The following is a 25,562-nucleotide window of genomic DNA, read 5'->3' on the forward strand; positions in this document are numbered from 1 at the left end:
TCTCAATTTATTTGACCTCATCCAGACCATCACAGCTGCCAAGCACTGGTTCAGGACCTGAACAGCCTCCTTAGCAGTAAGTGGAAAGGAATGATAAAGCTGAACATCATCTGTGTACAGATGGCATCAAACTCCAAAACTCTGGATGATCTCCCCTAGCAGCTTCATGTAGATGTCAAACAACATGAGAGACAATTCTGAGCCCTGTGGGATCCCACAGGACAAAGGCTATGGGGCTGAGCAGGTGTCCCCCAGCAACACCTTCTGGGAGCAGCCCTCCAGGAAGAACTGGAGCCACTGTAAAACAGTGACTCTAAGTCCAATTCTCACAAGGCATCTCAGAAGGATATCATGGTCTATGGTATTGAAGGCCCTTGAGAGGTCCAAGAGAACTAACAGAGACACACTCCCCTGTCAAGCTCCCTGCGTAGATCATTCATGTTCAGTTTAACTCCAAGTATTGCAAATGTGCCCCATTTCTTGTTTGATTGCCTCTAGTTTGCCCGATTCATGTTTCTCGCATCCCATTTTCATATTATATGTGTGCATCCTTTTATATTTGAGCACATCAGCAGCTGAACACCATGTTTGTTTGAGTCCAGTTGCATCATTAGACACTTTGCTTTTTCTTATTAGCTGGTAAATTCTGGCCTGGAGGTCTAATCTTTTCTTGCTTTCTGACATGGGGGTCCCTACCAATATATATGATACCATTAGTTTCCCGCCACTATCATCTCAGATAAGAAGTGGGGTCCCAGTATTGCTGCACATACAGTATGTATTTCATAATAAATAAAATGCATTTTATTATGCATTGGCTGTACAGTTTGTTAGTCTTCTTAAGGGAGGATCCATATCAAAACAGTTCCTTCAATTTCAATTGCAGAAGATCACAGAGCAGAATACCTCCAAATATGGAGATCTACAATTGTGCAGAGGTACCCCACCTGTCTGACAAATTTACAGTTAACTAGAGTAGTTAATAGAAACCTTCCATTTGAATATAACACCTCTTTCAAACTTCACATTTTAATATAGCACATTTCCCGAGTTAACATTAAAATTGATAATTTAGAATGACACATGAGTCAATATGTTCTCTTGTGGTTTGTCATTAATTTGGTTGGAAATACTTAATGCTTCTTGTTTCATGTTAATATGCTGGAATCAGATCTCTAGAAAATGAAGAGCCAACCAACTGGTATCTTGCACCTGTTCCATCTGCTTTTGAAATCCCACCCACCCAAGAGCTACAAATGGAACTGGAAAAAAATAACCAAAAAGGTAACATATTTTGAAGATATTTGTAATATAGAAAACCATATAAGAGCAAAATTAACATTTATTTGAAATAAGGTAGCCTGCTTCCCCCCAATGTACAGAGTGAGCTGAATCTGAACCAAACTAAATGACATACCAGTAATTTCATATCTCCTCCCTATGAGCAATCACCATGGAAGTAGAGTTATGATAATTGCCAATTCCAAGTTGTTGTTGTTGTTGTTGTTGTTGTTGTTGTTGTTGTTGTTGTTGCTGCTGCTGCTGCTGCTGTTGTTTGCCTTATGCTGATACATGATGGTCCTAAGGCAAATCTATTATAGGATTTCCTTGGCAAGATTAATTCAGAAGGGGTTTGTCAATGCCTCCATCTGAGGGTGAGAGAATATGAGTTGTCCAAGGTCACCCAGTGGTTTCCATGGCTCCGTGGGGATTTGTGGGCCCTTCCACACATGAGTAAAATCCGTGCCAAAACAGGTTAAAATAACCTGCTTCGGTGCGGGTTCTAGTCTCCACCCAAACCCTGGGCTTTCCAGGCGGTGCGGTGGCTACATGCCATCTGGATTTAAATCAGGATGGCATGAAGCCACCCTCAAGCCCCCCATTTCCCCTTAAAACTTATGAAAAATAGTTCCTGGCCACCATAAATTCTCTCCTCCAATCCTCCTGGCATGAGAAAATGATACCTGAGGAGATAGGAGGGGTGAAGAGGGAAATCCCTCCTTTCTCGCTGCCTCCTTGTGTGTCATTTTATAGTATTAGGAGGACTCACACCTTTGGGCTCTCACACCTTTGGGCTCCAGGAGCCCAGAAGATGCGGGATCGCTATGGGGACTGATCCCTGGTATTGTGGAAAGCGGCCCCAAAAGTCAGTCTCCAAAGGCCCAATACCCCATTAGACCTGGGCCTTTCACTGCTTGGACTGGGCCTGCCATGCACCATCACATAATGCATGGCAGGCCCCATCCACTTTCCTCCCAAAGTGGAGGCAAAGCACCAAAAGGGAGTTAAGTGTTGTTTGGGTAGCTTGGATAGCTACCCGCACTTTCTGCCCCAAATTCCCATGTGATGGCAGAAAGGCTGTGGGGCTACATGTGTTGCCACCCTTTGTGCCATCTGATATGGGAGCAAAAGGGTGCCAGAGGACCCTCTCCCATCCCTTTGTATGATGAGGGGAGGAGGAAGGGCACATGGGGCATAATGCGCCGCCCAGCGTGCCTTTCCTTTCACTGGCAATTGCTGGCTCAAAGGCATGTGTGAAGGGGTCCATAGTCCAATGCTCAAATCACTATACCCAATAACTAGGTTGCAAGACAAGGTTAAAAATTTCCTTTTCCTGACACTCTAATTTGCTGTTCATCCCAGAAGGGTACTGTTGGCAGCACTGGCAAGTTTTCTCCTCACATCAAGAAAGTAATAAGGGTGAATTGATTTTAATTGGGACCATGGTAAAGAGACAATTTTAATCCTGTACATAGTAATCTTGATCTTAAAGTTGGGCAGAGAATATTTTAAAGAAAGATGTTCCAAACTTGATTATATTATATTATATTATATTATATTATATTATATTATATTATATTATATTTAAAAGCCATCCTGAGTGCCCATGGAGAGATGGGGAAGGATATAAAATAGTTTTGAGATAGTTAGATAGTTAGATAGATAGATAGATAGATAGATAGATAGATAGATAGATAGACACATATATATTGCCAGATCCTGATATATGAAACCCTAGCACACACCACACACATCTTATTTGGCCTGCATAAGCAACCTTCCTGTTATGCAATTCAGACTGTTTTATCTACATCTCCATGTGTTTTTTTTGTTTACTTCCACGTGTTACTAAAATTGAATGTCAGTGGAAATTTCTGGGGAATATGGTTAGGGGGACAGTGTGTGTGTGTGTGTGTGTGTTGTTATTTATTTCAGACATTAAATTTCTAAGTCAGGCACCAAGTTCTCTCGCTGTGGAGTGCACCATCTTGGTACCATTGCTCCTTGGGACTTGCCTGGGCTTGGCCGACCTCTCCATCTGCCCCTGCCCTGTTGGAATCAACAGCTAGGGCCAGTGCCGCGTGACGAAGGGTTTTCCTGTACCGAACTCCAGCTATATTAAGGCCGCCTAGCTGGATTGGGGGGCAGCCTGCATTGAGCTCCATCCAATCTGCCATCTGTTTTTTGACACCATCAAGCCTTTTTTTTTTTTTTTAATTAGAGAGTTTAATTTACTGGTTGAGACTGAATCAATGAGGAAGTTCTAGATAGGAATAGCTTGGATCATTTCTTCAGTGCTGCAGCCTGCCATCTATTTTATTTTATTTCTTTTTATTTTATTTTATTATTATTATTATTATTATTAATTTTTTCCTCTTTTCCTTTTGAGTGTGTATATGTGTGTGTGTGTGTATTATAGATAGGAGTGAGAAAGTTTTTATCTAATTTCAGGGAGACTCTGATAGGAAGCAGGTTTGAGAACCTGGTACTTAGGTCATAGGAAGTGATCACATAGGATTCGAGAGTTCTTGAGTTTTATTGATTGGTAAATTGATGGTCCCAGAATGTGAATGAAGGTATGTGTATGTTGGAAGAGATACTGTTGAGCTGAAAGAGATAGTAGAAACGAGGGGTAATTTTGAAAGATTAGAGAGGTATATTATAGGAAGGTTTTTGAAAGGTAATAGGAATGAGTTGGCAGGAAACATCGAGGGAAAACGAACTCTTTTACTTATGTGATCTACTGGGAAAATCGTTCAGTACTGTTTTACAACACTTGGAGACACTGAACAAGAAAATTGACCATCTTTTCAAAGAAATTTCCCTAATGGTGAAGAATCCTTCTCCTATAGACATTATACAAACTGTACCAACCAGCTTTATTAATATTAATGAGGAATTAAATGCTCTGGAAAGCCAGGGAAGAAAAAGGCTAGAGGAGCAGAAGGAAGGCAATAGGTCAGGCTTGGAAGGGGCCAGGGATGGGGTGGAGTCTTTATCTGGGGAAGAGAGTCAGAGTCAGGGGAGGGACAGCTGGAAGGAAACTAATAGAGTCTCTCAGAGGACAAACAACACGCTGTCCCCAGAACTGTTTGGACACTCCCTGGACACTTACTGCAATTCCCAACATCTGTTGCGAACTAATAAGGTGGCAGTGGAAGTGCAAGACTCACTATTGAACAGAGGAAGATGGACATCTAAGCGAGCGGTCCGGACATCTCTCTCACAAATTCTATCTTTAAGCTGGTCGAAAGTGAAGATCAAGACTATCGACTGGCTTCGTAGAGACTATCAGTCCTGGAACCGCTCCATTTGTCTTCTCATTGGATTGGAAGACAGAACGCTAATGGAGGAATTGTTTTTGTATAGGCCCAAACTACAACAGTGGGGCATTACTCTCAGGAGGGTACTAGTAGACCCATTGATTCGCCCCTTGGATATCAGGCTGAATCTTGGTAGACAAGATCCCCCAGTTTTAGGCCATGTCTATGCTACCTCTCAGTCCCGCTCTCCGACATCATTAGTGCCTAGCCCCCTTCCCACGCTAGATGATGATCTGTTAGATGACTCCTTTCCTCCTACACCAGCGGAGATAGGCTCCTCCTTTAAACAATCAAGTATTGCTGGTGATTTCCTATCTCAAGACAGCTGACTATCCCCTTTAATGGGCAACCTCAATCAGTCAACTCTCCAGGGGGAAGAGGGTTTCCACGGGCAGGGTCTCATTGAGGTGGTTTGGGGGAGAAGGAAGAACGGTCACTTTCGACCCAGGGAGAAGCGCAACAGAGTTTTTGCGACCCTGGAGAGGAATAGGTGTGGTAGTCTTCAGGACAGACCTCCCAGCCTTAAGGTCCTGCTTTTGAACGCCAGATCCGTCAACGGTAAAACAGCTGTTATCCAGGATTTGATCCTGGATGAGGGGGCGGATCTGGCATGCATCACCGAGACGTGGTTGGACGAGCAGGGTGGTGTGAATCTCACCCAGCTGTGCCCACCAGGTTTCGGGGTGCATCAGCAGGCCAGGGCTGGGGGGCGGGGAGGAGGAGTCGCGGTGATCTTTCGGCAGTCCATCGCCCTGATCAGATGCGCCGTTCCGCAGTCTCCGAGGTTTGAGTGTGTCTTCCTGAGGGTGGGAGCCCGAGACAGCTTGGGGATTCTGCTGGTGTACCGTCCACCCCGCGACCCAGCAGTCTCTCTGTCCGAGCTAGCAGAAGTGGTCTCCAATTCGGCCCTGGTCTCCCAACAACTCATAGTTTTGGGGGACTTTAACATTCATGCCGAGACCACTTTGAAAGGTGCAGCTCAGGATTTCATGGTTGCCATGACGACCATGGGGCTGACTCAAGTTATATCTGGGCCCACACATCAGGCGGGACACACGTTGGACCTGGTTTTTATTGTGGACGGTGGGACAGTCAGAGTGGAAGAGCAAAATATTCTTCCATTGTCATGGTCTGACCATCATCTGATCTGTTTAAGTTTCGCCGTGGCTTCTAACCTCCGCAGGGGTGGTGGACCCATTAAGATGGTCCGCCCCAGGAGGCTGATGGATCCGGATGGACTCCTGAGGTCTCTTGGGGATCTTCCTGTTCTGGAGACTGGCGATCCTGTCGATGTCCTGGCTGATCGTTATAACAGCGAGTTGGCAAGGGCATTTGACACGATCGCTCCCGAACGTCCCCTTTCGCTGCGTAGAGTCACGTCGACTCCTTGGTTCACTGAGGAGCTGGCTATGATGAAGCGTGCGAGGAGGGGACTAGAGTGCATCTGGAGGAAATCTCAGGATGTGTCTGACCAAGCACGGGCTAAAGCCGCTATTAAGGCTTACTCCGTGGCTCTGCGAGCAGCCAGGAAAGTTTTCACGACTGCCCGCATAGCGTCTGCAGCCAACAGGCCATCGGAGTTGTTCCGAGTTGTTGGGGAGCTCCTGCGGCCTCCTGAGACCCAGGGGCTTCCTGATGACTTGGCAACTCGGTGCAGCGATTTCGCGCACCATTTTGCAGGCAAAGTTGCTCAGATACGTCATGAGTTGGACTCCAGCTTAACTGTAGTTCCAGCGGAGGTAACCGAGGTACCTGTCTGTTCGATCTTATGGGATTCTTTCCGGCTTGTTCTTCCTGATGACGTGGAGGGGATTCTTGGGTCTGTGAGGGCGACCACTTGCGCTCTGGATCCTTGCCCATCTTGGCTGGTTAAGCTAGCCAAAGATGGGTTGTTGGGTTGGTTTATGGCTATTATTAATGCCTCCCTGGTCCAGGGGTCAGTTCCATCCTGCTTTAAGCAGGCGGTGGTAAAACCGCTATTAAAAAAGACCTCCTTAGACCCATCTGTATGTAGCAGCTACAGACCAATTTCCAACCTCCCATTTTTGGGCAAGGTTCTAGAGCGGGTGGTTGCCACGCAGCTCCAGGAGTTCCTCGATGACACTGATTTTCTGGACCGCTCGCAGTCTGGCTTCAGGCCTGGGCACAGTACTGAGACGGCTTTGGTCGCCTTGGTGGATGACCTCCGCAGGGAGCTGGACAGGGGGAGTGTGACCCTGCTGGTTCTCTTGGACATCTCAGCGGCTTTCGATACCATCAACCATGGTATCCTTCTGGGGAGGCTCTCTGGGATGGGGCTCGGTGGCACAGTTCTGCAGTGGGTCCAGTCCTTCCTGGAGGGCCGTTCCCAGATGGTGAAGCTGGGGGATACCTGCTCGGACCCCTGGCCATTGACCTGTGGGGTCCCGCAAGGGTCTATCCTATCCCCCATGCTATTTAACATCTACATGAAACCGCTGGGAGAGGTCATCCGGAGTTTTGGAGGGCGTTGCCATCTCTACGCAGATGACACGCAAATCCACTACTCGTTTCCATCTGAATCCAAGGAAGCCCCTCGGATGCTGAACCAGTGCCTGGCCGCTGTGGCAGACTGGATGAGGAGGAACAAGCTGAGGATCAATCCTGACAAGACAGAGGCTCTCCTGGTCAGTCGCTCGTCTGATCGGGGTATTGGGTGGCAACCTGTGCTGGACGGGGTTGCACTCCCCCTGAAATCACAGGTCCGCAGTTTGGGGGTCCTCCTGGATTCAGCGTTGACGCTTGAGGCTCAGGTGTCGGCGGTGGCCGGGAGGGCTTTCGCACAACTCAAACTTGTGCGTCAACTGCGACCATACCTCGTGAAGTCTGATTTGACCACGGTGGTCCATGCCCTAGTTACCTCTAGACTGGACTACTGTAATGCGCTCTACGTGGGGCTTCCCTTGAAGACGGCTCGGAAATTACAACTGGTCCAACGCTCGGCTGCCAGATTAATAACGGGGGCGAGTTACAGGGAGAGATCTACTCCCCTGTTTAAGGAGCTCCACTGGCTGCCGTTCACTTTCCGATCCCAATTCAAGGTGCAGACCATCATTTATAAAGCCCTAAACGGTTTGGGACCCACCTACCTTCGTGACCGTATCTCCTACCATAAACCTGCCCGATCTCTTCGATCATCAGGGGAGGCCCTCCTGTCGCCACTGCCTGTATCCCAGACCCGCCTGGTGGGAACAAGGGAGAGGGCCTTTTCTGCTGTGGCCCCCCGTTTATGGAACTCACTGCCCATCGAAATTAGGCAAGCCCCCACTCTTTTAGCCTTCAGGAAAGATTTAAAAACCTGGCTTTTCCGATGTGCTTTCGGAGAGTAACTATTACACACTTCTTTTGTTACTCCCCCATCATCTACCCTCTAGATTGTTTTTATCTTATGTCCCTGGTCTCCGTGATTGTATTCTTATCCTTTTCTCACCCCAAGTTTTAATTAAGTGTCTCATGTGGCCCGCCTTGTTATATATATATATATATATAGATAGATAGATAGATAGATAGATAGATTTTGTGTTGCAGTGTATATGATTATTTATTGTATTGTTTAATTGTATTGTGATATGTTGTTTTATATTTTGCTATAGTGTACTGTTCTGGGCATGGCCCCATGTAAGCCGCCCCGAGTCCCCGTTGGGGAGATGGTGGCGGGATATAAATAAAGTTTTATTATTATTATTATTATTATTATTATTATTATTATTATTATTCAGATTTTGTGGTCTAAGACTGTAAGAGGTAAAGGTAAAGGTTTCCCCTGACGTTAAGTCCAGTCATGTCTGACTCTGGGGGTTGGTGCTCATCTCCATTTCTAAGCCAAAGAGCCGGCGTTGTCCGTAGACACCTCCAAGGTCATGTGGCCGGCATGACTGCATGGAGCGCTGTTACCTTCCCGCCGGAGTGGTACCTATTGATCTACTCACATTGGCATGTTTTCGAACTGCTAGGTTGGCAGAAGCTGGAGCTAACAGCAGCCGCTCACGCTGCTCCTGGGGTTTGAACCTGGGACCTTTCGGTCTGCAGGTTCAGCAGCTCAATGCTTTAACCCACTTTGCCACCGGGGCTCCAAGACTGTAATAGGGATACAGTAATAAATAAATAGGATAAATGAATGCAACAATGTCAGCCTATTTATACAACAAAAGGAGAAATGAATAAAGGTATATTGGGCATGTAACAAATTCAGTGCACATTCCAGCCAGTGGGAACAATTCAAATGATCTATTCTTGGCGATCTTCAGAGCATCCTACATACAGGTTGGGACTCATTGTGCTCATAGGTTGATTTCTTTTCTATTTAGTGAGTTATAATTTGAGATATTTTGTTTTAAAGAAAGATAAAGTTTATTTACTCTTTTGAAAAGCTAGTTCAGCTTTCATGTGAAATATTAATATGGGGTTCCTTAAGATTAGAAACATTTTACAAATCAGTTTTCACTTTGTTTTAAAGAGTAGTGTGGACTAGATTATAAAATGTAGGAATAAAGTTGTCTGTATAAACCAGGGTGAGAATTCTATGGTGCTGCTGATGTTGTCTGATTGCAACTCCCAGCATACCTCATCTTTGGCTTTGATAGCTGGGGTTATTGGGGGTTACACACCAACAGCATCTGGAGAGCTGCATGATTCCCATATATGACATAGATGAAAAGTAATTTTTATTACGGTACATTTGAGATTCAAGCAATTTCCTGGATGTTTGGCTGAAATTTGTATCAGACCAATAATAGCTCTTCTACCAGTGACCATGCATTAAAAAAAACCAAAAAAACAATTGAGATATTTTGTGGATAGTATTAATAGCAAACTGGAAAAGCAAGTAAGAGGGACTTTTTTGTTACAGAACCTTGATTGAATTGCCAGATCATTGGTAGGCATTGCATGCTGCATCTTTTTTGCATGTAGAGTGCTCAAAGAGAATTGTTATGGCACCTGTTAAGATTATAGGATCCTTAAAGTGTAAATATGTGCCCTGTGAATTCTAACAAGCTATGAATTAATTTTATAATTCCCAATAAATTTAAACAAGCAATGTCTATAAGCATTAAAGTTCGGAGAGATCAATGTACTTCATTTATTTTTGCTCAATTGTTCTTTCATGACCTTGATTAATATGAAAACACAGCTTGTCAACTGTCTTGTTGGAACCCATCAGAAAATAAAGTATTAATTAACTTTCCAGAAGAAATCGGTGATGAAAGTGTCTGCTCAAAATTCAGGAAAAGGTAGGGGTTTTTTTTAGCCAATTATAAAAATTCATCAAATATCAGAACCATATTATTTTAGATACATTTGTCAAAGACGGAGTTTTTGATCTTTGAAATGAAAGTGCTTAATAGGGCTCCAGGCAGTTGCGTTAATATTCTTTTGAATGTAAGAAAACTGGGATACTTCCTTTTGGCAGTATTTTAATATAGTAATTAGATTTGCTCTAGGCACAACCCTTTTTAAACAAGGATTTAAACACAGGATTTAGTTTATTACTTTAGTTAAGGGGTGACTTACTATCACATACACGCTTAAAATCCCACACAAAGACATAGTCCTGTGGCATCTTCCAGATAAATTAGTTTAGCTGGTTATGTTGTCATAGGATTCCTATGAGCAGTACAACTGCTTTAGAAATCAATCTCAACATTCATATTATCTTTATAGAAATGAGTTGCAATCTTATCCTATTTACAGTGGTAGACAGTATGCATTTCAGGAATTTACCCTGTGTCCAGGTAACTTTAAACTGTGTAGGATATACCTGCATATCTTGAATTCTGATACCCAACCCATCTGCAAAATGTATGCTCTTTTAAGATCTAATTGTATAATCTGGTGGAAATAAATTAAAAATGAGCAGATTTCTGTATTACAGGGAAAAGTATTATTAATTTATTTATTTTTACTTTTCAAATATTCTTATAATTTACCTGTTCAAATAACTTCAAAATATGGAAACCATATTGCATATTATGTTGAAACAGAATGAAAGACTTCTGCTAGTGGAAAGTTGCCATCTTCCCCATGCTGCCTAAGTTGGAAATTACTAGTTCAAAATACCTATTAATAGTTACAAATAGTGACTTTAAGTTTTATTTTCTGATAACGAAGTTACATCATAAGTTTACGTACAAAACAGTGTAACTTAGGTGTCATGACAATAACATTGAAAGTTACTTCTATAGCTACAAGGGTGTTGCCTTGTGGAGAAGGAACATCACATGGTTAAAGTGCTGGCTCATTTTCTGTGCTTTGTGTTGTGCTCTTTCATGGATGCTGAGATTATACCGTCTTATACCCCTGTTCTCTTTATTTATATGCCTCTCTCTCCCGAGTTTTTAATTAAATGTTCATGTGGCCCGCCCTGTCTGCTCTGACTTGCGTTGTAATGTATATGATTATTTTTGTACTATTATATTGTGTTATGATATATTGTTTTATTTTGTTATATTGTATCGTGTCTGGGCATGGCCCCATGTAAGCCGCCCCGAGTCCCCATTGGGGAGATGGTGGCGGGTTATAATAAAGTTTTATTATTATTATTATTATTATTATTATGATCAAGTGAATAAGAGTGGTATGTGTTTTGCACTATGCTGTATATCAAAGGTATATATATTTCTGATGTTTGGGAAAAAAACTAGACACAATTATTCCAGTACTTTTGAAAACTAGAAAAGCAAAGTTCCTGTTCAAAATTGCAAATGTAGTGCTAAATACTCTGTGGCATTGCACTACAATAGCAGATAATTACTTTGAAAGCAACTATCCAAAATCTAATATGCCACAAATATGAAATGTCTTACTTTGAATATTACCTTTAAAATGTAATGCACAATACCATGCTTCCTGCTTTTCTAGGAATTAGATTGAGTTTGAAACCGAAGGAGTTTTTGGGTCTTGTAGATCTAGGCCCAAGTCTGCACAACATGTTCACATCTATCCTGAATGTGACCAACTCATCTGTGTGATGATCCACCATGCATTGGATTAATATCCCTTTTTGTTACAGGAATATAAATGAAGGATTTTTTGGCTAATAAGTTTAATTTGGTTCAGGAACAATTATGCAAGCCTATGATAAATTGATTATCTTATAAAAGTTAAATGACATGAAGGAACAGCAATTATTATTATTTTACTGTGTCAAGGAACAGCATCATATTTATGCCCATTGGCTACAATTGTTTTTTTTTCTTTCCTGGAAACTTGGCAGGGACCAGTAATTAATTGCATGGGGGACCAGCAGTCCAGGACTACCACTTTGAAGAGCACTAAGCCATAGTATATAATTTTGTAAGTGTTGTGTGTTACATGATCCTACTGAAAATATTACTTTGTATAATAAACATCCTCATTTCTTACAGCTTATTTAAACAAACCAATTATACATACGGAAATCCAAGCAACACAAAGAGAACAAATGCCAATAAAGAAACGGACACATATTGTAGTATTGCTACACATGAAGAGATGAACATAGATCTGTGGAAAAATAATATGCAGATAGCGCAATATTCAGATTTTAATCTGCTTAATGTAAATGATATTTTATCTGCTTCTGCAAATGGAAAGGGAATTGAAAATGCATACTCATTTCCCTGTGTTTCAAAGACTTCTAGTGTGGAAGGTAAATTATACCTTTTCTTGTAATTTTTCCCAACAAAAGATATTTACAACACAGGCTTCATGCAGTAACTATGAATAATGTATATTCATGAACAGAACTGTAGATGGAGTCAAAAAATACACAACAGTTAAATCTGTTCAAGTAATATAAGGTAGAGAGCATAGTGGTATTCTTGCAGAAGGTCAGAAGGAAATTAGAAAAAAGAGATGTGAATCACAAAAAGGTACAGCTAAGCCAGAGAAGACCAAAGTAATTATAACTGGTTGGAATTAAAAGAATGTCTCGGAGAGCTTAGTGCTGTATATTTTCAGGTCAAACCAGAGAAACTGATGAAAAGAAAGATTTGCATTGTCTCATCACATGTCCTTTCCGCCTTTGTTTGCTCCCCTCCATCATCACATTTAATATAGCTATGTTGCAGAAAGGAATTAATCCAGGTGTTTGCATGTAATGCTTCCTCTTTATTCTATTTTGGTACTGCACAGGGCCTCTTATTTGTTTATTTATTGAAGATAATTATCATTTTCCTGCCAAACACATGATACAAAAACCAGATAGGCAATTTGAAGTGGAAGTATGCAAATGGTGAGCCCCTTTGAGAGAGGCAGGAGAGCATTTAAATTAGGAACAGGTGCATGTATTATACCTTTGACTTGGTCTCTCATGGTCTCTCTGACAGCTAAACATGTTGTTGGTTGGCTCTGGTTGGCTGGAAAACCTTCAGGTGTAAGTTTTCAGTACTATAGAAAGCTGCAGGAAGACAGGGCAGCATTGGAAGACAATGCTTGCCCAAGTTTAACTTTGGATTTAGCACATTTTTGTTCTTTATTTGTGTTTTTAATTTAAATTCTTAATGTATGCTGCTTAAAACTAATAAGGTTTTATTTACTAGGGGTACCTGAAAAGGAATTTAAGGCTTTGAGGCCTGTGACTGAAATCCGTATCCTTTTAGGTTCTGTGAAGTATAGTTTCTTGCTTTCCTACAATATAAATAATAATGCAATTTAGGATGTTTTCAAAATCTACAAACAGAGCATGTGGTCACAGAGACCATAATATGAGAACTTATTGAGGAAACTCATTTGTAATTGAGATCATGATCCAGAAGATGAAAAATGAACATATCTGTGGCTGCATTATAGTGATATTCATAAAGTCTGCAAATAGGGCCGGCCCGAGATAATTTTAAATATTAAGCGGGGGGGGGGGAATTGTGCCCCTCGTGCTGTGGGAGGCGTGGCCATGCGCCGTGGGAGGCGGGGCATGGCCAGATCTGGCCCCGCCTCTTGCTCCCTGGCCCTGCCTCCTGAACTGCTCACCCTGACCCTGCCTCGGCGTGGGAGGCGGGAACAGGGCACATGGCGCGGGAGGCGGGGCACTGCCCAGATGGTGCCCCGCCTCCCTCCCTGCGTACCCTGGCCCAGGGTGCAGCGGGAGAGCTCGCTCACCGCCAAACAGGCCTTCCTGTTCGGCAGCAAGCGAGCCCATGGTCCCCGCCGGGGGGGGAAACCTCGATGGTGCCCCCGGGGACCATGCGCCCGAAGTGGCCGCCTCAGTGGCCTCCATGTTGGGCCGGCCCTGTCTGCAAGCTTTCTCTGTGTTTCTGCTATGGATGTAGCATATATTGATTTCAGTAAGGCTTTTGACAAGGTTCCCCATGATCATTTTGCAAACAAACTAGTAAAATGTGGGCTAGATAATACTACTGTTAGATGGATTTGTAATTGATTAAGCAACCAAACTCAAAGGATCTTGGAAAGAAGTGACAAGTGGAGTGATGCAGGGTTGTGTCCTGGGTCCAGTGCTACTTAACATCTTTATCAATGACTTGGATGAAGGTTTAAAGGGCATGCTTATCAAGTTTGCAGCTGACACCAAATTGGGAGGGATAGCTAATACTCTAGAAGACAGGATCAGAATTCATGACTTCAACAAATTAGAGAGTTGGGCCAAAACTAACAAAATAAATTTCAGCAAGGAGAACTGTAGGATGCTTCACTAAGGCAGAGGAAACGAAATGCACAAATATCGGATGGGTGATGCCTGGCTTGACAACAGTCCATGTGAAAAAGATATTGGAGTCTTACCACCTCATCACAAAGGGTACTTTTTGGCGGCATCAACTGGTCTGCCCTATATCACTCACGGAGCCTGACGGCTCCCATCAAACAATGCTGGCAGGGCACCGTGGATGATGTAGGATGGAGTTGGCACATGCCACCACTGCAGCAATATGTGTTGCCATAAGAAGCCATGGGGGAAGCCATGCAATCGATGTTTCCCCCCATGGGATCAGCTGGAACATGAACTGGGCGATGCGGGGCATGGGGCTCTGGGTTCCCCATGCCCCTCGACAATGCAGGACAATTCCAGTGGCCGTGTGACAAGGTTGTTAGTAGACAGCAAGTTGAACAGTGTGATGTAAGGATGTCATAAGGAAGAGGGAGCATGCTTGTTTCTGCTGCCCTGGAGACTAGGACTCGGAGCAATGGGTTCAGATGACAGAAAAGGAGATTTCACTTGAACATTAGGAAAAACTTCCTGACTGTATGAGCTGTGGAATTCTCTACCTCGAAGTGTGGTGGAAGCTTCTTTCTTGGAGAATTTTAAAAAGAGGCTGGATGACCATCTATGAGGAGTACTTTGACTGTGCTTTTCCTTCTCGGCAGGGGGTTGGTCTAGATGGCCCATGTGGTTTTATCCAACTTTATTATTTTATGATTCAATATCAGAAAGAAGAAGCTTTTTGAAAACTGTAAAACATGGCAGGTCCTTAATGGAATTTTAAATTGAGTTTTTAGATAAAGTATTTGAGTGTCAAAATGTTGTTTCTATTTTCAACAAATTTATTTAAACCTTAATATGATGTTAAGCTGCTCAGTTTAGAAATATTTTCAAGGAGTTCCCTTATTTCAATTATATTCAGTCCAAAGCTCTTGATGATGTAAGTATGGACTAATTTTAATTTTTCTGCTATTACATTGTTTCCCTTAAATTTAGGGTAAAATATAAATAATTGATTCTTTGTTACCAGATTCATAAAATAAACTTTCAGTGGCTGATTTCCATAAATGTAGCCTCAGCTTGCATGTAAAAGTTCAGTATAAGCTATGGCAACCTTCTGTTTTTGGGTTGTAAAATCTGTTGAGATCCAGGGCCCATATATATTCTTGCCAATTTTTGAAGGGCTACATCTCAACACCCCTCTCCCCAATTGATTGTAACTTCAGGGTGTATCCCGGTACCTTTGTGCTAAAACAACTGGGGCATCCAGGAAGGGCACATATGGCTCATGGACTGTATTTTGTGTATTCACTTTGAACACTATAGGCTCACCAAACCTTGTTGCTTGCCAAGAAACAAGTATTGTATTAGTGGCCTAATCCCATGGCTGGATACACTAGCAGATGAAATGAAAGCTCAAAGATCTCAGTTTCCAGACAGAATTTGAAGTGTTGGCAGTGTAAAGCCCTGCACACCTGGGTCTATCTGAAAGACCCTAACTTCCTATATGAGCCTGTCTGACTTCTTTAAGGAGAAGTCTTCCTCTCAATCCTACCGCCATCACTGGAGAGAGCCCTCTCAGTGGCTGCTCCCAAATTATGGAATTCCCTTTCTCAGAAGGTCCATTTGGCCACCTTCCTGTTGCCTTTTTAGAGCAGATAAGGAAGACCTTATTAATTAAGGAGGCATTTGGTTCTTAATATATGGGGAAATATACTGTGTTTCTATTTTAATATGTTTCTATTTTAATATGATTAGTATGTGTTTTTAAATCTGCTTTTAAACTTGTGTTTTTAAACTTTTGAAATAGCGGTTATTGTTATACTGGTATTTTATTTTTAAAAGGTTGCATGTCATCTTGAATCTCATGATGTGAGAAAGGCATTACATTACAAGTAAATAAAATAATAAATACATTATTGTGCCATGTATAAGTTATGAAAAATAAATGTATAAAGTTCTTGTTTAGTTTGATTTGAAAGTAATGCAGAACAACAAATCTTCCTGTGTATTTTCTGTGATAGTCCACTGTCAATGCCTATCATCATCTTCTAGTGCATTCTTTTCCCTTGAGACTTGGAAATGGTACTTGTGTTAGCAACACAACTGTGAGCTTTGCTACATAATGGTCCTAGCTGTACCATATATTCTTCATAATTGCTCAGTGGCAGATAGCAATGAAAAAGTCATACTTCTGTTTTACCTTTTTGCCCTTGTCTAAAAATAAAAGTTCACTTTGAATTCATAAGAATGTATTCTTTTAAACAATGAGCAGCACTGATTCAGCTATGATTTTGTGACATGCAGTTTGATGGTGATGATGATGATGAAAATGATGATAATAATAATTGTTGTTGCATTCAGATTTTTCCAAATATATTAGTCAAACTAGATGCACCTGATTATTGTGCAATATTTAATATTTGTTTTTCTTTTTTAGCTTCTTTATACAGACAGAAATTTTGTAATCCGTGCACCCACAGGTTCTGGAAAAACTGTAATGTTTGAGCTGGCAATTACCAGGTTATTAATTAGGGTGCCAATGCCTTGGTTAAATATTAAAATTGTTTATAGTAAGTATATAGTTGAAAGTCTAATTTCATTTTTGTTTGGCTTTGAGACCCCAATGTGACATCTTACCTTTGCTTTCTTTTCAATCGCATGTTTGCTTTGGTGTTGTAAATGAGGAATGTGTGGGGTTTCATTAGAATCCAGTTTTGAGTTATATGTTATATGAAATAATACAGCTAGAATCTAATGCAATAAAACCTGCTAATTGTTGACAGTTAGTTAAAATAATTAACATATTTTGATTGTCTGCTGGAGGTTTACTTATTTATGCAGAACAAAGTGATGGTGGAATGGGCCTAATGTACTTTCTTATGAAAACCAATGGAAAGATAATACAGTCAGACCTCCATATGTGTAGGCCTCATTTTTATGGATTTGGGTATTCATGGATTTTATTGGTATGTTCTTTCTAGCAGCCTCTTTACATGGGGCATTTTTGCCATGTTTGCCGTTTTTATTTGTGGCAAGGATGGGACCTGCCACCCACATTCCCAAAATAGAGATGCACTGAAAGGCGCTTCCTCCACCACTAAGGGGAGCAACCCGCACTTTCCTCCTCTTTTCCCCGTATGATGGGGGAAAGGGCAGCGGGGCAACGTGTGTTGCTGTCCTTTCTCCCATCTGATAGAGTGCCAGTGCACTCTGTCCTGTTCCCACCATGTGATGAGGTAAGGAGGAAAGGCACGCAGTGCACCACGAACCACCCCACTCACCTTCCCCTTCGCCAGCAACTGTCAGAGAAATGTCCTCTAGTGTGTTTCAGTGGTACACTTCTGCCATGAAATTGTGCATTAATTATAGAATTAATGCAGTTTTACAACACTTACCTGTATTGCTGTGGAGTCATGGGAGCTGACTTTTCTGTCAAAGAGTGCTGATGCTTCTCTAAACCTACAACCCCCAGGAATCCATAGCATTGAGCCGTGGCAATTAAAGTAGTCTCAAGCTGCATTCATTCTACAGTATAGATGCACGCCTAGAGGTTCCTAAAGAGAAGTTTTCGAGTTTTTTTTTTAAAAGGTAATTTGCAGTTTTCCTACTTATGTGAGAGTCTTGTGCTCCTAAGCAAACAAATTAGTACATTATTTCCCTAGCAGACATTTTTTTGTCATTTGTATGCATATACATGCCAAGGAAATGAAAGGGTTTTGGATCTGACCCAAGACTTTTCCTAATTCATCACAGATATTAAATTTCCCATTTTGCACCATCAGAAAAGCAGTGACAATGAAGCTTGCCTAAACTAAACTGAGGTCTCTTTCAGGTGATTTTTTCATCTGTGTTGGGGAATGTTTATGGGTGGAGAAAAAATGGTCTGCACTGCATCAGTGGTCCTTCAATCATCATTTTCAGCAACATGGGGTTTTTCACTTATCTTAATAATCATCACAAAATTTGTATGAATCATGGATATTATATTTACTTTTTATGTAAAATGCCAGATTCAAAAACCTAGGGATACATTTGTAATCATGCAGCCTGTACTGTCAAGATCCCATAGTTCAAAGAACTACTAAAATGATATAGCAATGTAGTTTTAAGACCAGGTGAGATAATACAGGAAGGAATAGCAATTCTTCGTTATGAAGAAACAAAATAGAGTTTCACATAAAAACCTGGTGGTTGTAAGCTACTTATTTGGAGACCTCTTTAAACATGGCTCATTTCCTCCCTGCTGTTCTGAAATGTTTTTAGTGGCTCCAATAAAAGCTCTCTGCAGTCAACGTTCTGATGACTGGAAAGAAAAATTTGGGCCCATTGGACTCATCTGTAAGGAACTAACAGGAGACACTGCTATGGATGATTTATTTGAAATACAACATGCTCACATTATTTTGACTACACCAGTAGGTTTCATAATACAACTACTTTCTTTTTGTTTTGAGAAGTTGTTCCTACACAGTACAAAATGTAATTTTATGCAGTTATTGTTACTTGTTTATTAATTAAATTTGCCATTAGTTTCTAATTCTGAGAGATGATTGGACATTTTAAATATCACTTGAAAAAATATAGCAATGTATTTACAAATGTATAACTTGTCAGTCTTAGAATTGAGTGAATGTGTGTAATGTCAAGTGACAATTTTTCCCTTATGCCTTGCACACTGATAATACAGCCCAACAAAAGAAAAAAATCTTGGTGCCTTGATTTATAGGTCTATTCCTGGGGTTATTTCGGGCATTGATTGCTTTGGATAGACCGCATCAGCTATAGTGTCTCAGATATGGTTATCATGATTTTCTATGGGTGAGCAGACAAAAAGTGGCATATGGTTTATGTTCTATATCTCAAAAATTAGAGCTGGTAGGGGAAAACTGGTGCTGTTTTTGGAGTCAACACATCATATCTACCCAGAAACAGGGCTAACATTTGAGGTGCCAAAATGTTGGCCAGTGTAATGTCATTTATACAGGAACTGATTTTAAAAAGCCAGAGGAGCATCCAAATACACATCTTGATGGATTACATGCTCTGAAATAATTTTGGATTTGTTATATGTTATTCTTGTATAAAAATAGCCTTACCTTGGAATAGGAGCCTATGGGGTATCTTTTTACTTGATCATTAGAAATGATGTAGCTTTAATAAATAATGATAATAAATACCACCAGTATTTTACAAAGTTCTGTTAAACCTGTTGTAGGAATGGCAGTGGTGGATTGCACCATTAATGATAGTATTTTTTTTCCACTAGGAAAAGTGGGATAGCATGACAAGAAAGTGGAGGGATAACTCCTTAGTTCAGCTAGTAAGACTGATCCTCATTGATGAGGTAAAGTAATGCTAATTTATTTAAGAGTGAAAATGTTGAGAGCATGTTGTATTATTTCATGTAGAATTCTGTTTAATTCCATAGGTTCATGTTGTGAAAGATGAGAGCCGAGGTGCTACGCTTGAGGTTGTGGTCAGCCGGATGAAGACTGTTCAATCCTTTCTTTCATGTGGCTCTGAGAGTTCTGACTTAGTGCTTTCAATGAGATTTGTGGCAGTTTCTGCAACAATCCCAAATGCAGAAGATGTAAGGCATTTTATTGAATATGCATTTCTAGACTTCAAATGAATTATTCTGTCCAATCTGAGCGTGTCTGTTTATCTGTCTGTCTGCTTTTCTGTCACAAGTTGAGACAAAAAAGAGAACTGTTAACATCTGTCCATTGATTTCATTGATGTGACACTTTAATTGAATTAAAGTCTATCAAAGCTGTACACTTTAGTACTCCCCAGTTTATTAATCACCACTTACACAACACAGATGAAACATACAGTCCTGGCAATCTAATTTGTTAACTGCAGAATGTATTGATGTGTTATCGCTTAGTACTAGATCTTGAGTACTGTAGGTTCCAGATTCAGTTGTTGGCATCAACTCTTAAAAGATGGAAATCAGCATTAGAAAAGATATATTCCTGAGTTCTTGTAAAAAAATACTTGCACATACTAGATTTGCAATTGGGGACTGGAAAAATATCTGTAGTTTGCATATTTTTTATGTAATTTGGTCTTCCAGAACTTAGGTGAGTATCTTTGGTGATTAGAGGTTCTAGAATTTGAGGCAGAAAACTGATAATCTATGTGTAATTCTTACTGAAAAAGTACAAAGCAAAAGATGCTCTGCCTGATTTTGAGAGTGCGTGCTGTGAAAATTGTCTTTCCCTTTCATAATACCAAAAGAAATCTTGGTATTGGAAAAGATAAGAGCAAGGTGGCTTGGGAAATGCAAGTAGTAACACACTCAACCCAATCCTTGTCACAAATATTTGTGGGGATGTGCTTTCCATTCTCCCCTTTCCTCTTTATGAATGGCAGAACTTAGCATGAAATCACCTTCACTGCAGGCCAAGATTCACAGATGGTTTGGGCTATCCCTTCTTCACCTGAGACTGCCTCTGTCTATTGAATCAGACCGAGGGAGTTCTAAGGGGATGTTCTGTGTATAGAAAGACTGCAATGTGTGGTAGTTAGTAACTTTTTGCTTTTGTTTTTGTCTATGCCTTTAGCAATACATACATTTTTGGAAGTACGTTTTATGAAATCCTGTCAAGCCTGCCAGCCATCAATACTGTTGAGGGAAATGCCAAAGGGAGCTTATGTTTTACGTTTTCATGCCTTGTGGCTATTTCTTAGAATCGATCCTCAGCTTTACTTTAGAATACCATGTTAACTTGGACTTCCTTAGATAAATTATAAATTGATTATGAACATGTACCATGGGAGGTTTTTTCCCCTTTGTAATTGCCCTACCTATACATCTTTTGTACCTACATAATGCTACAATTCTTGGTTCACTTTAAATGTTGAAGTTTTTTTAGGGCTTTCATGTGGACATTGAGAGGTATGGTCCACACAGTGAACTGATCAAACTTCTCCTGAAATGTTTTTTATATATTTGTAGGCTTCTGTAGTATCTGAAGAAATAATAACTGGGACTAACTGGGGCTGGTTACAGGGAGCGGACAACCCCCTTTTGCAGCAGCTCCACTGGTTGCCAGTTTGTTTCTGGACATAATTCAAAGTGCTGGTTATAGAATCATAGAATCATAGAATAGTAGAGTTGGAAGAGACCTCATGGGCCATCCAGTCCAACCCCCTGCCAAGAAGCAGGAAATCGCATTCAAAGCACCCCCGACAGATGGCCATCCAGCGTCTGCTTAAAAGCCTCCAAGGCAGGAGCCTCCACCACAGCCCGGGGGAGAGAGTTCCACTGTCGAACAGCCCTCACAGTGAGGAAGTTCTTCCTGATGTTCAGGTGGAATCTCCTTTCCTGTAGTTTGAAGCCATTGTTCCGTGTCCTAGTCTGCAGGGCAGCAGAAAACAAGTTTGCTCCCTCCTCCCTATGACTTCCCTTCACGTATTTGTACATGGCTATCATGTCTCCTCTCAGCCTTCTCTTCTGCAGGCTAAACATGCCAAGCTCTTTAAGCCGCTCCTCATAGGGCTTGTTCTCCAGACCCTTAATCATTTTAGTCGCCCTCCTCTGGACGCTTTCCAGCTTGTCAACATCTCCCTTCAACTGTGGTGCCCAGAATTGGACGCAGTATTCCAGGTGTGGTCTGACCAAGGCAGAATAGAGGGGGAGCATGACTTCCCTGGATCTAGACGCTATACCCCTATTGATGCAGGCCAGAATCCCGTTGGCTTTTTTAGCTGCTGCATCACATTGTTGGCTCATGTTTAACTAGGACTCCAAGGTCTTTTTCGCACACACTGCTGTCAAGCCAGGCGTCCCCCATTCTGTATCTTTGATTTCCATTTTTTCTGCCGAAATGAAGTATCTTGCATTTGTCCCTGTTGAACTTCATTTTGTTAGTTTCGGCCCATCTCTCTAGTCTGTCCTATGAAACTATATGCAGCTTAGGTCCAACCTTTTTGGCTGATCACATCTCCTTGTACGAACCTGCCTGGGCCTTGAGATCCTCAGGAGAAGTTCTTCTCTCGATTCCACCTTTATCGCAAGCTCAGTTGGTGGGAACAAGAGAGCAGCCTTCTCTCTCTATGGTTACCTCTCCACTCTGGAAGTCCTTTCTTACCAGGGAAGCTAGAATGGCCCTCTTGCTGCTATCCTTCCAGTGGCAGGCTATAACCTTTATATTCAGGCAGATTTTTACAAAAGGAGATTATTAAGATCAAGTCAGGTGGTGCTGTGGTTTTAGGTTTTAAATCCATTTAAGGGTTTTTAACTGTTTATTTTTAATACTGTTAAATGTTTAATTCTATTTTAATGTTTGCATATTTTAAATTATATTGTATGGGTTTTATTGTGAGATTCTTTGAGTCTCTTTTTAGAGACCTAAAGCGAGATAAAAATACTATTGCTAGTCGTAGTATGGGTGGGACTGGGGTGGGGGGAATATGATTTTTAAATAATAATAATAATAATAATAATAATAATTTAATTTCTTTCCCACTTGTCCTCATGGTTTGACATGGGTTACAGAATTCGTAAACAAACACATAATCATTTTTAAAACACTCCATAAAGTACATATATTAAAACATATTTCCACAAAACAAAAATTATGCATATAGTGTTAAAATTAATAATTAAAACTGCCCGGGTAGGCCTGACAGAAGAGATAAGTCTTCACTTGTATTTTAAATTCTGACAGCTGATCCAGTTGTTGGATCTCTACAGGTCGTCCCACAGTCGTGGAGTGGCCAATGAAAAGGTCCTCTGGGTGATGGTTGTCAGTTGGGTTTTGGCTAGTTGGAGTAACTGCCCCTCAGAGTATCTAAGTGTGTGAGGGAGATAGTGTGGGAGAAGGCAATCCTTTAGGTAAACTGGACCCAAACCAAGTAGGGCTTTAAAGTCAAAACCAACACCTTGTACTTTGCCCAGAAACTAACTGGCAGCAGTGGAGTGACTTCAAGATAGGTGTAATGTCCTCACTCCTAGATGTTCCCAATGTTAAATGCCATTTTAGTATATTTAGTATATTTTAATTTTGTTTTACCACACTGCTACTATTTAATTGCTTTTTAATTGCTTTTTAACTTTTGTATTACACCTTTTAAACTTGGCTAATGTGGAGTGTTTAGCCACCTTGAGTCCCCACGGGGAGAAAGCCAGGGTATAAATAAAGATAATAACAATAGTAATAATAATAGACTTTGTACCTCCATGTTGTTAGGGTTGTTGTGTGTTTTTCGGGCTGTACGGCCATGTTCCAGAAGTATTCTCTCCTGACGTTTCACCCACATCTATGGCAGGCATCCTCAGAGGTTGTGAGGTACCTCACAACCTCTGAGGATGCCTGCCATAGATGTGGGCGAAACATCAGGAGAGAATACTTCTGGAACATGGCCATACAGCCCGAAAAACACAACAATCCTGTGATTCTGGCCATGAAAGCCTTCGACAACACTCCATGTTGTTAACTTCCTTTTTTTCCTCATAACACTAAACACATTACAAATAAATATTGGAAACCAGGTTGTATATCTTGCAGGGAAGAGTAATGTTAATTAAATGTGTCTCCACACTGTTCAAATTACTGCTGGTTCCATGCAAGATAGTACTGAGCTACATGGACCATTTCAGTGTGAGGCGGCTTCATGTGCTCCCATTGATCATTTCTGAAATTGGGTTGCATTGAAGGCCAAAATATATCAATGCTGCTCATCACTAAGGGTCTGTTTTTATAATGTAAATTTACAAATAGTCATAGATTATGTGCGCTAGCTTGTAATCAGATCCACTAAGCACTGTACAATTGAGAAAAGACAGCTTTTCCACTATAAACAACATATTTTGTGTGACCATCATGAGCCTTCTTATAACAGTAGGAAATGTTTATCAAAATGTACTCTTTGACCATATGATCTAATCTAAATCATACTAACAATACAGAGTTAATATTTTATATTTATAATGGAGAAGAACACACTGAATAACTGATATGGAAAACCTAAACGTACTTGAACCAGTGGAGCTTTTGTTGTATACGTGCAACTCCTCTTGAGCAAGTAACTTTCTGGATTTCAGCCCAGGGCAGTATTTCCTCGTTTCAAGTGTAAGATATGTTCTTTTCTCTTTAAAGATTGCGGAATGGCTTTCAGATGGCAAGGGGCCTGCTATATGTCTGAAGATAGATGAAAGATACCGACCAGTGAAGCTTCGGAAAGTAGTGCTTGGATTTCCCTGCAGTAGCAACCAAACAGAATTCAAATTTGACTTAACACTTAACTACAAAGTAGCTAGTGTAATTCAAGCGTATTCTGAACAAAAGCCGACCCTTGTGGTATATTTTGTTGCTTTCCTCTTATGATTGTAATATTATTCTGTATATTCTAACATTATAAGTACAAACATTGAATTTTTCTTATTTACAGTTCTGTGCCACGAGGAAAGGAGTTCAGCAAGCTGCTTCTGTACTAGCTAAAGATGCTAAATTTATTATGAATGTGGAACAGCTAGAAAGGTACTGTTTCATAACATAAGCTTTCCCCTAGTATCTGTTTCTCTGTACTCTATGACATATGTAGCAAAAGTTATGGATTCTGACAATTTTATATTGCTTATATGTTGAAATCAGTACCACCATTTTCTATTCAGCTTTTGGGCTGAATAGAAAATGAAGCCTATTCTGGTCTACCATTTATCATCTGTAGAAATGCTAGGCATGGATTTCATACATGTTGTTTTTCAGGTGACTGCTTGAAAAGTATACTGTGTCAGCACATATGCTTACTGTGGGATTAACATGTTTATACCAGCAGTTGTCTCTGGATATCTCTGTGTTTAAAGTAAATCTTTGCACTATCCAAATTACTTCTTAGATACATAGAATAAATATTTATCTGTAATTTCACAGTGAGCAGATTTAGCATACTGATCTACCAACATCTGGGATGTGTATGCTAAATATTATATTAACCCTTGTTTTTGGCAAGTCTCTTCACACAAACATCCTTTAAAATGACTTCCATCAACGGAATGTAATTTTCCTGATTAACATGTTTTGTTCTATAAAATACCATTTTTTACACTCAGTCTGCTACTTCATGTATGCCTACTTGTTACTGATGCACACACAACCAGATACAGTGTCTGGAGATCTACATATACATTACAACATGGATTCAAAAACACAAACACAAATAAACACATACCTAGTAGTAGGACAAACTGGGCCACATAAAATCCTTTGCATCCTGTTTTTTAGTTATATATAACTACCGGCAGTACTCAAGTTACGAACAAGATACGTTCTGTAGGTTTGTTCTCGAGTTTAATT

The 25,562-nt window shown here is 40.9% G+C and overlaps 1 protein-coding gene across 13 annotated transcripts in view; it reads left to right on the plus strand.

Annotated features, from left to right (window-relative positions):
* The window catches only part of hfm1 (helicase for meiosis 1), a 121,662-nt gene that overhangs the window by 55,699 nt on the left and 40,401 nt on the right, over positions 1-25,562 (plus strand). For 9 of the 13 annotated variants that reach the window (XM_062978012.1, XM_062978002.1, XM_062978010.1 and 6 more), the window contains 11 exons: positions 1,172-1,284; positions 9,754-9,853; positions 11,987-12,249; positions 13,142-13,189; positions 15,123-15,193; positions 16,694-16,826; positions 18,520-18,671; positions 19,523-19,600; positions 19,685-19,846; positions 24,366-24,566; positions 24,658-24,746. In XM_062978012.1, coding sequence (XP_062834082.1) covers positions 1,172-1,284; positions 9,754-9,853; positions 11,987-12,249; positions 13,142-13,189; positions 15,123-15,193; positions 16,694-16,826; positions 18,520-18,671; positions 19,523-19,600; positions 19,685-19,846; positions 24,366-24,566; positions 24,658-24,746 — 1,410 coding nt within the window. Of the gene's footprint in view, positions 1-1,171; positions 1,285-9,753; positions 9,854-11,835; positions 11,916-11,986; positions 12,250-13,141; positions 13,190-15,122; positions 15,194-16,693; positions 16,827-18,519; positions 18,672-19,522; positions 19,601-19,684; positions 19,847-24,365; positions 24,567-24,657; positions 24,747-25,562 lie in introns of those variants that run through there. The other 4 variants (XM_062978011.1, XM_062978014.1, XM_062978013.1 and 1 more) reach the window with 4 other exon arrangements.

This window comes from Anolis carolinensis, chromosome 4, assembly GCF_035594765.1.
Source record: "Anolis carolinensis isolate JA03-04 chromosome 4, rAnoCar3.1.pri, whole genome shotgun sequence".
Classification (NCBI taxonomy): domain Eukaryota; kingdom Metazoa; phylum Chordata; class Lepidosauria; order Squamata; family Dactyloidae; genus Anolis; species Anolis carolinensis.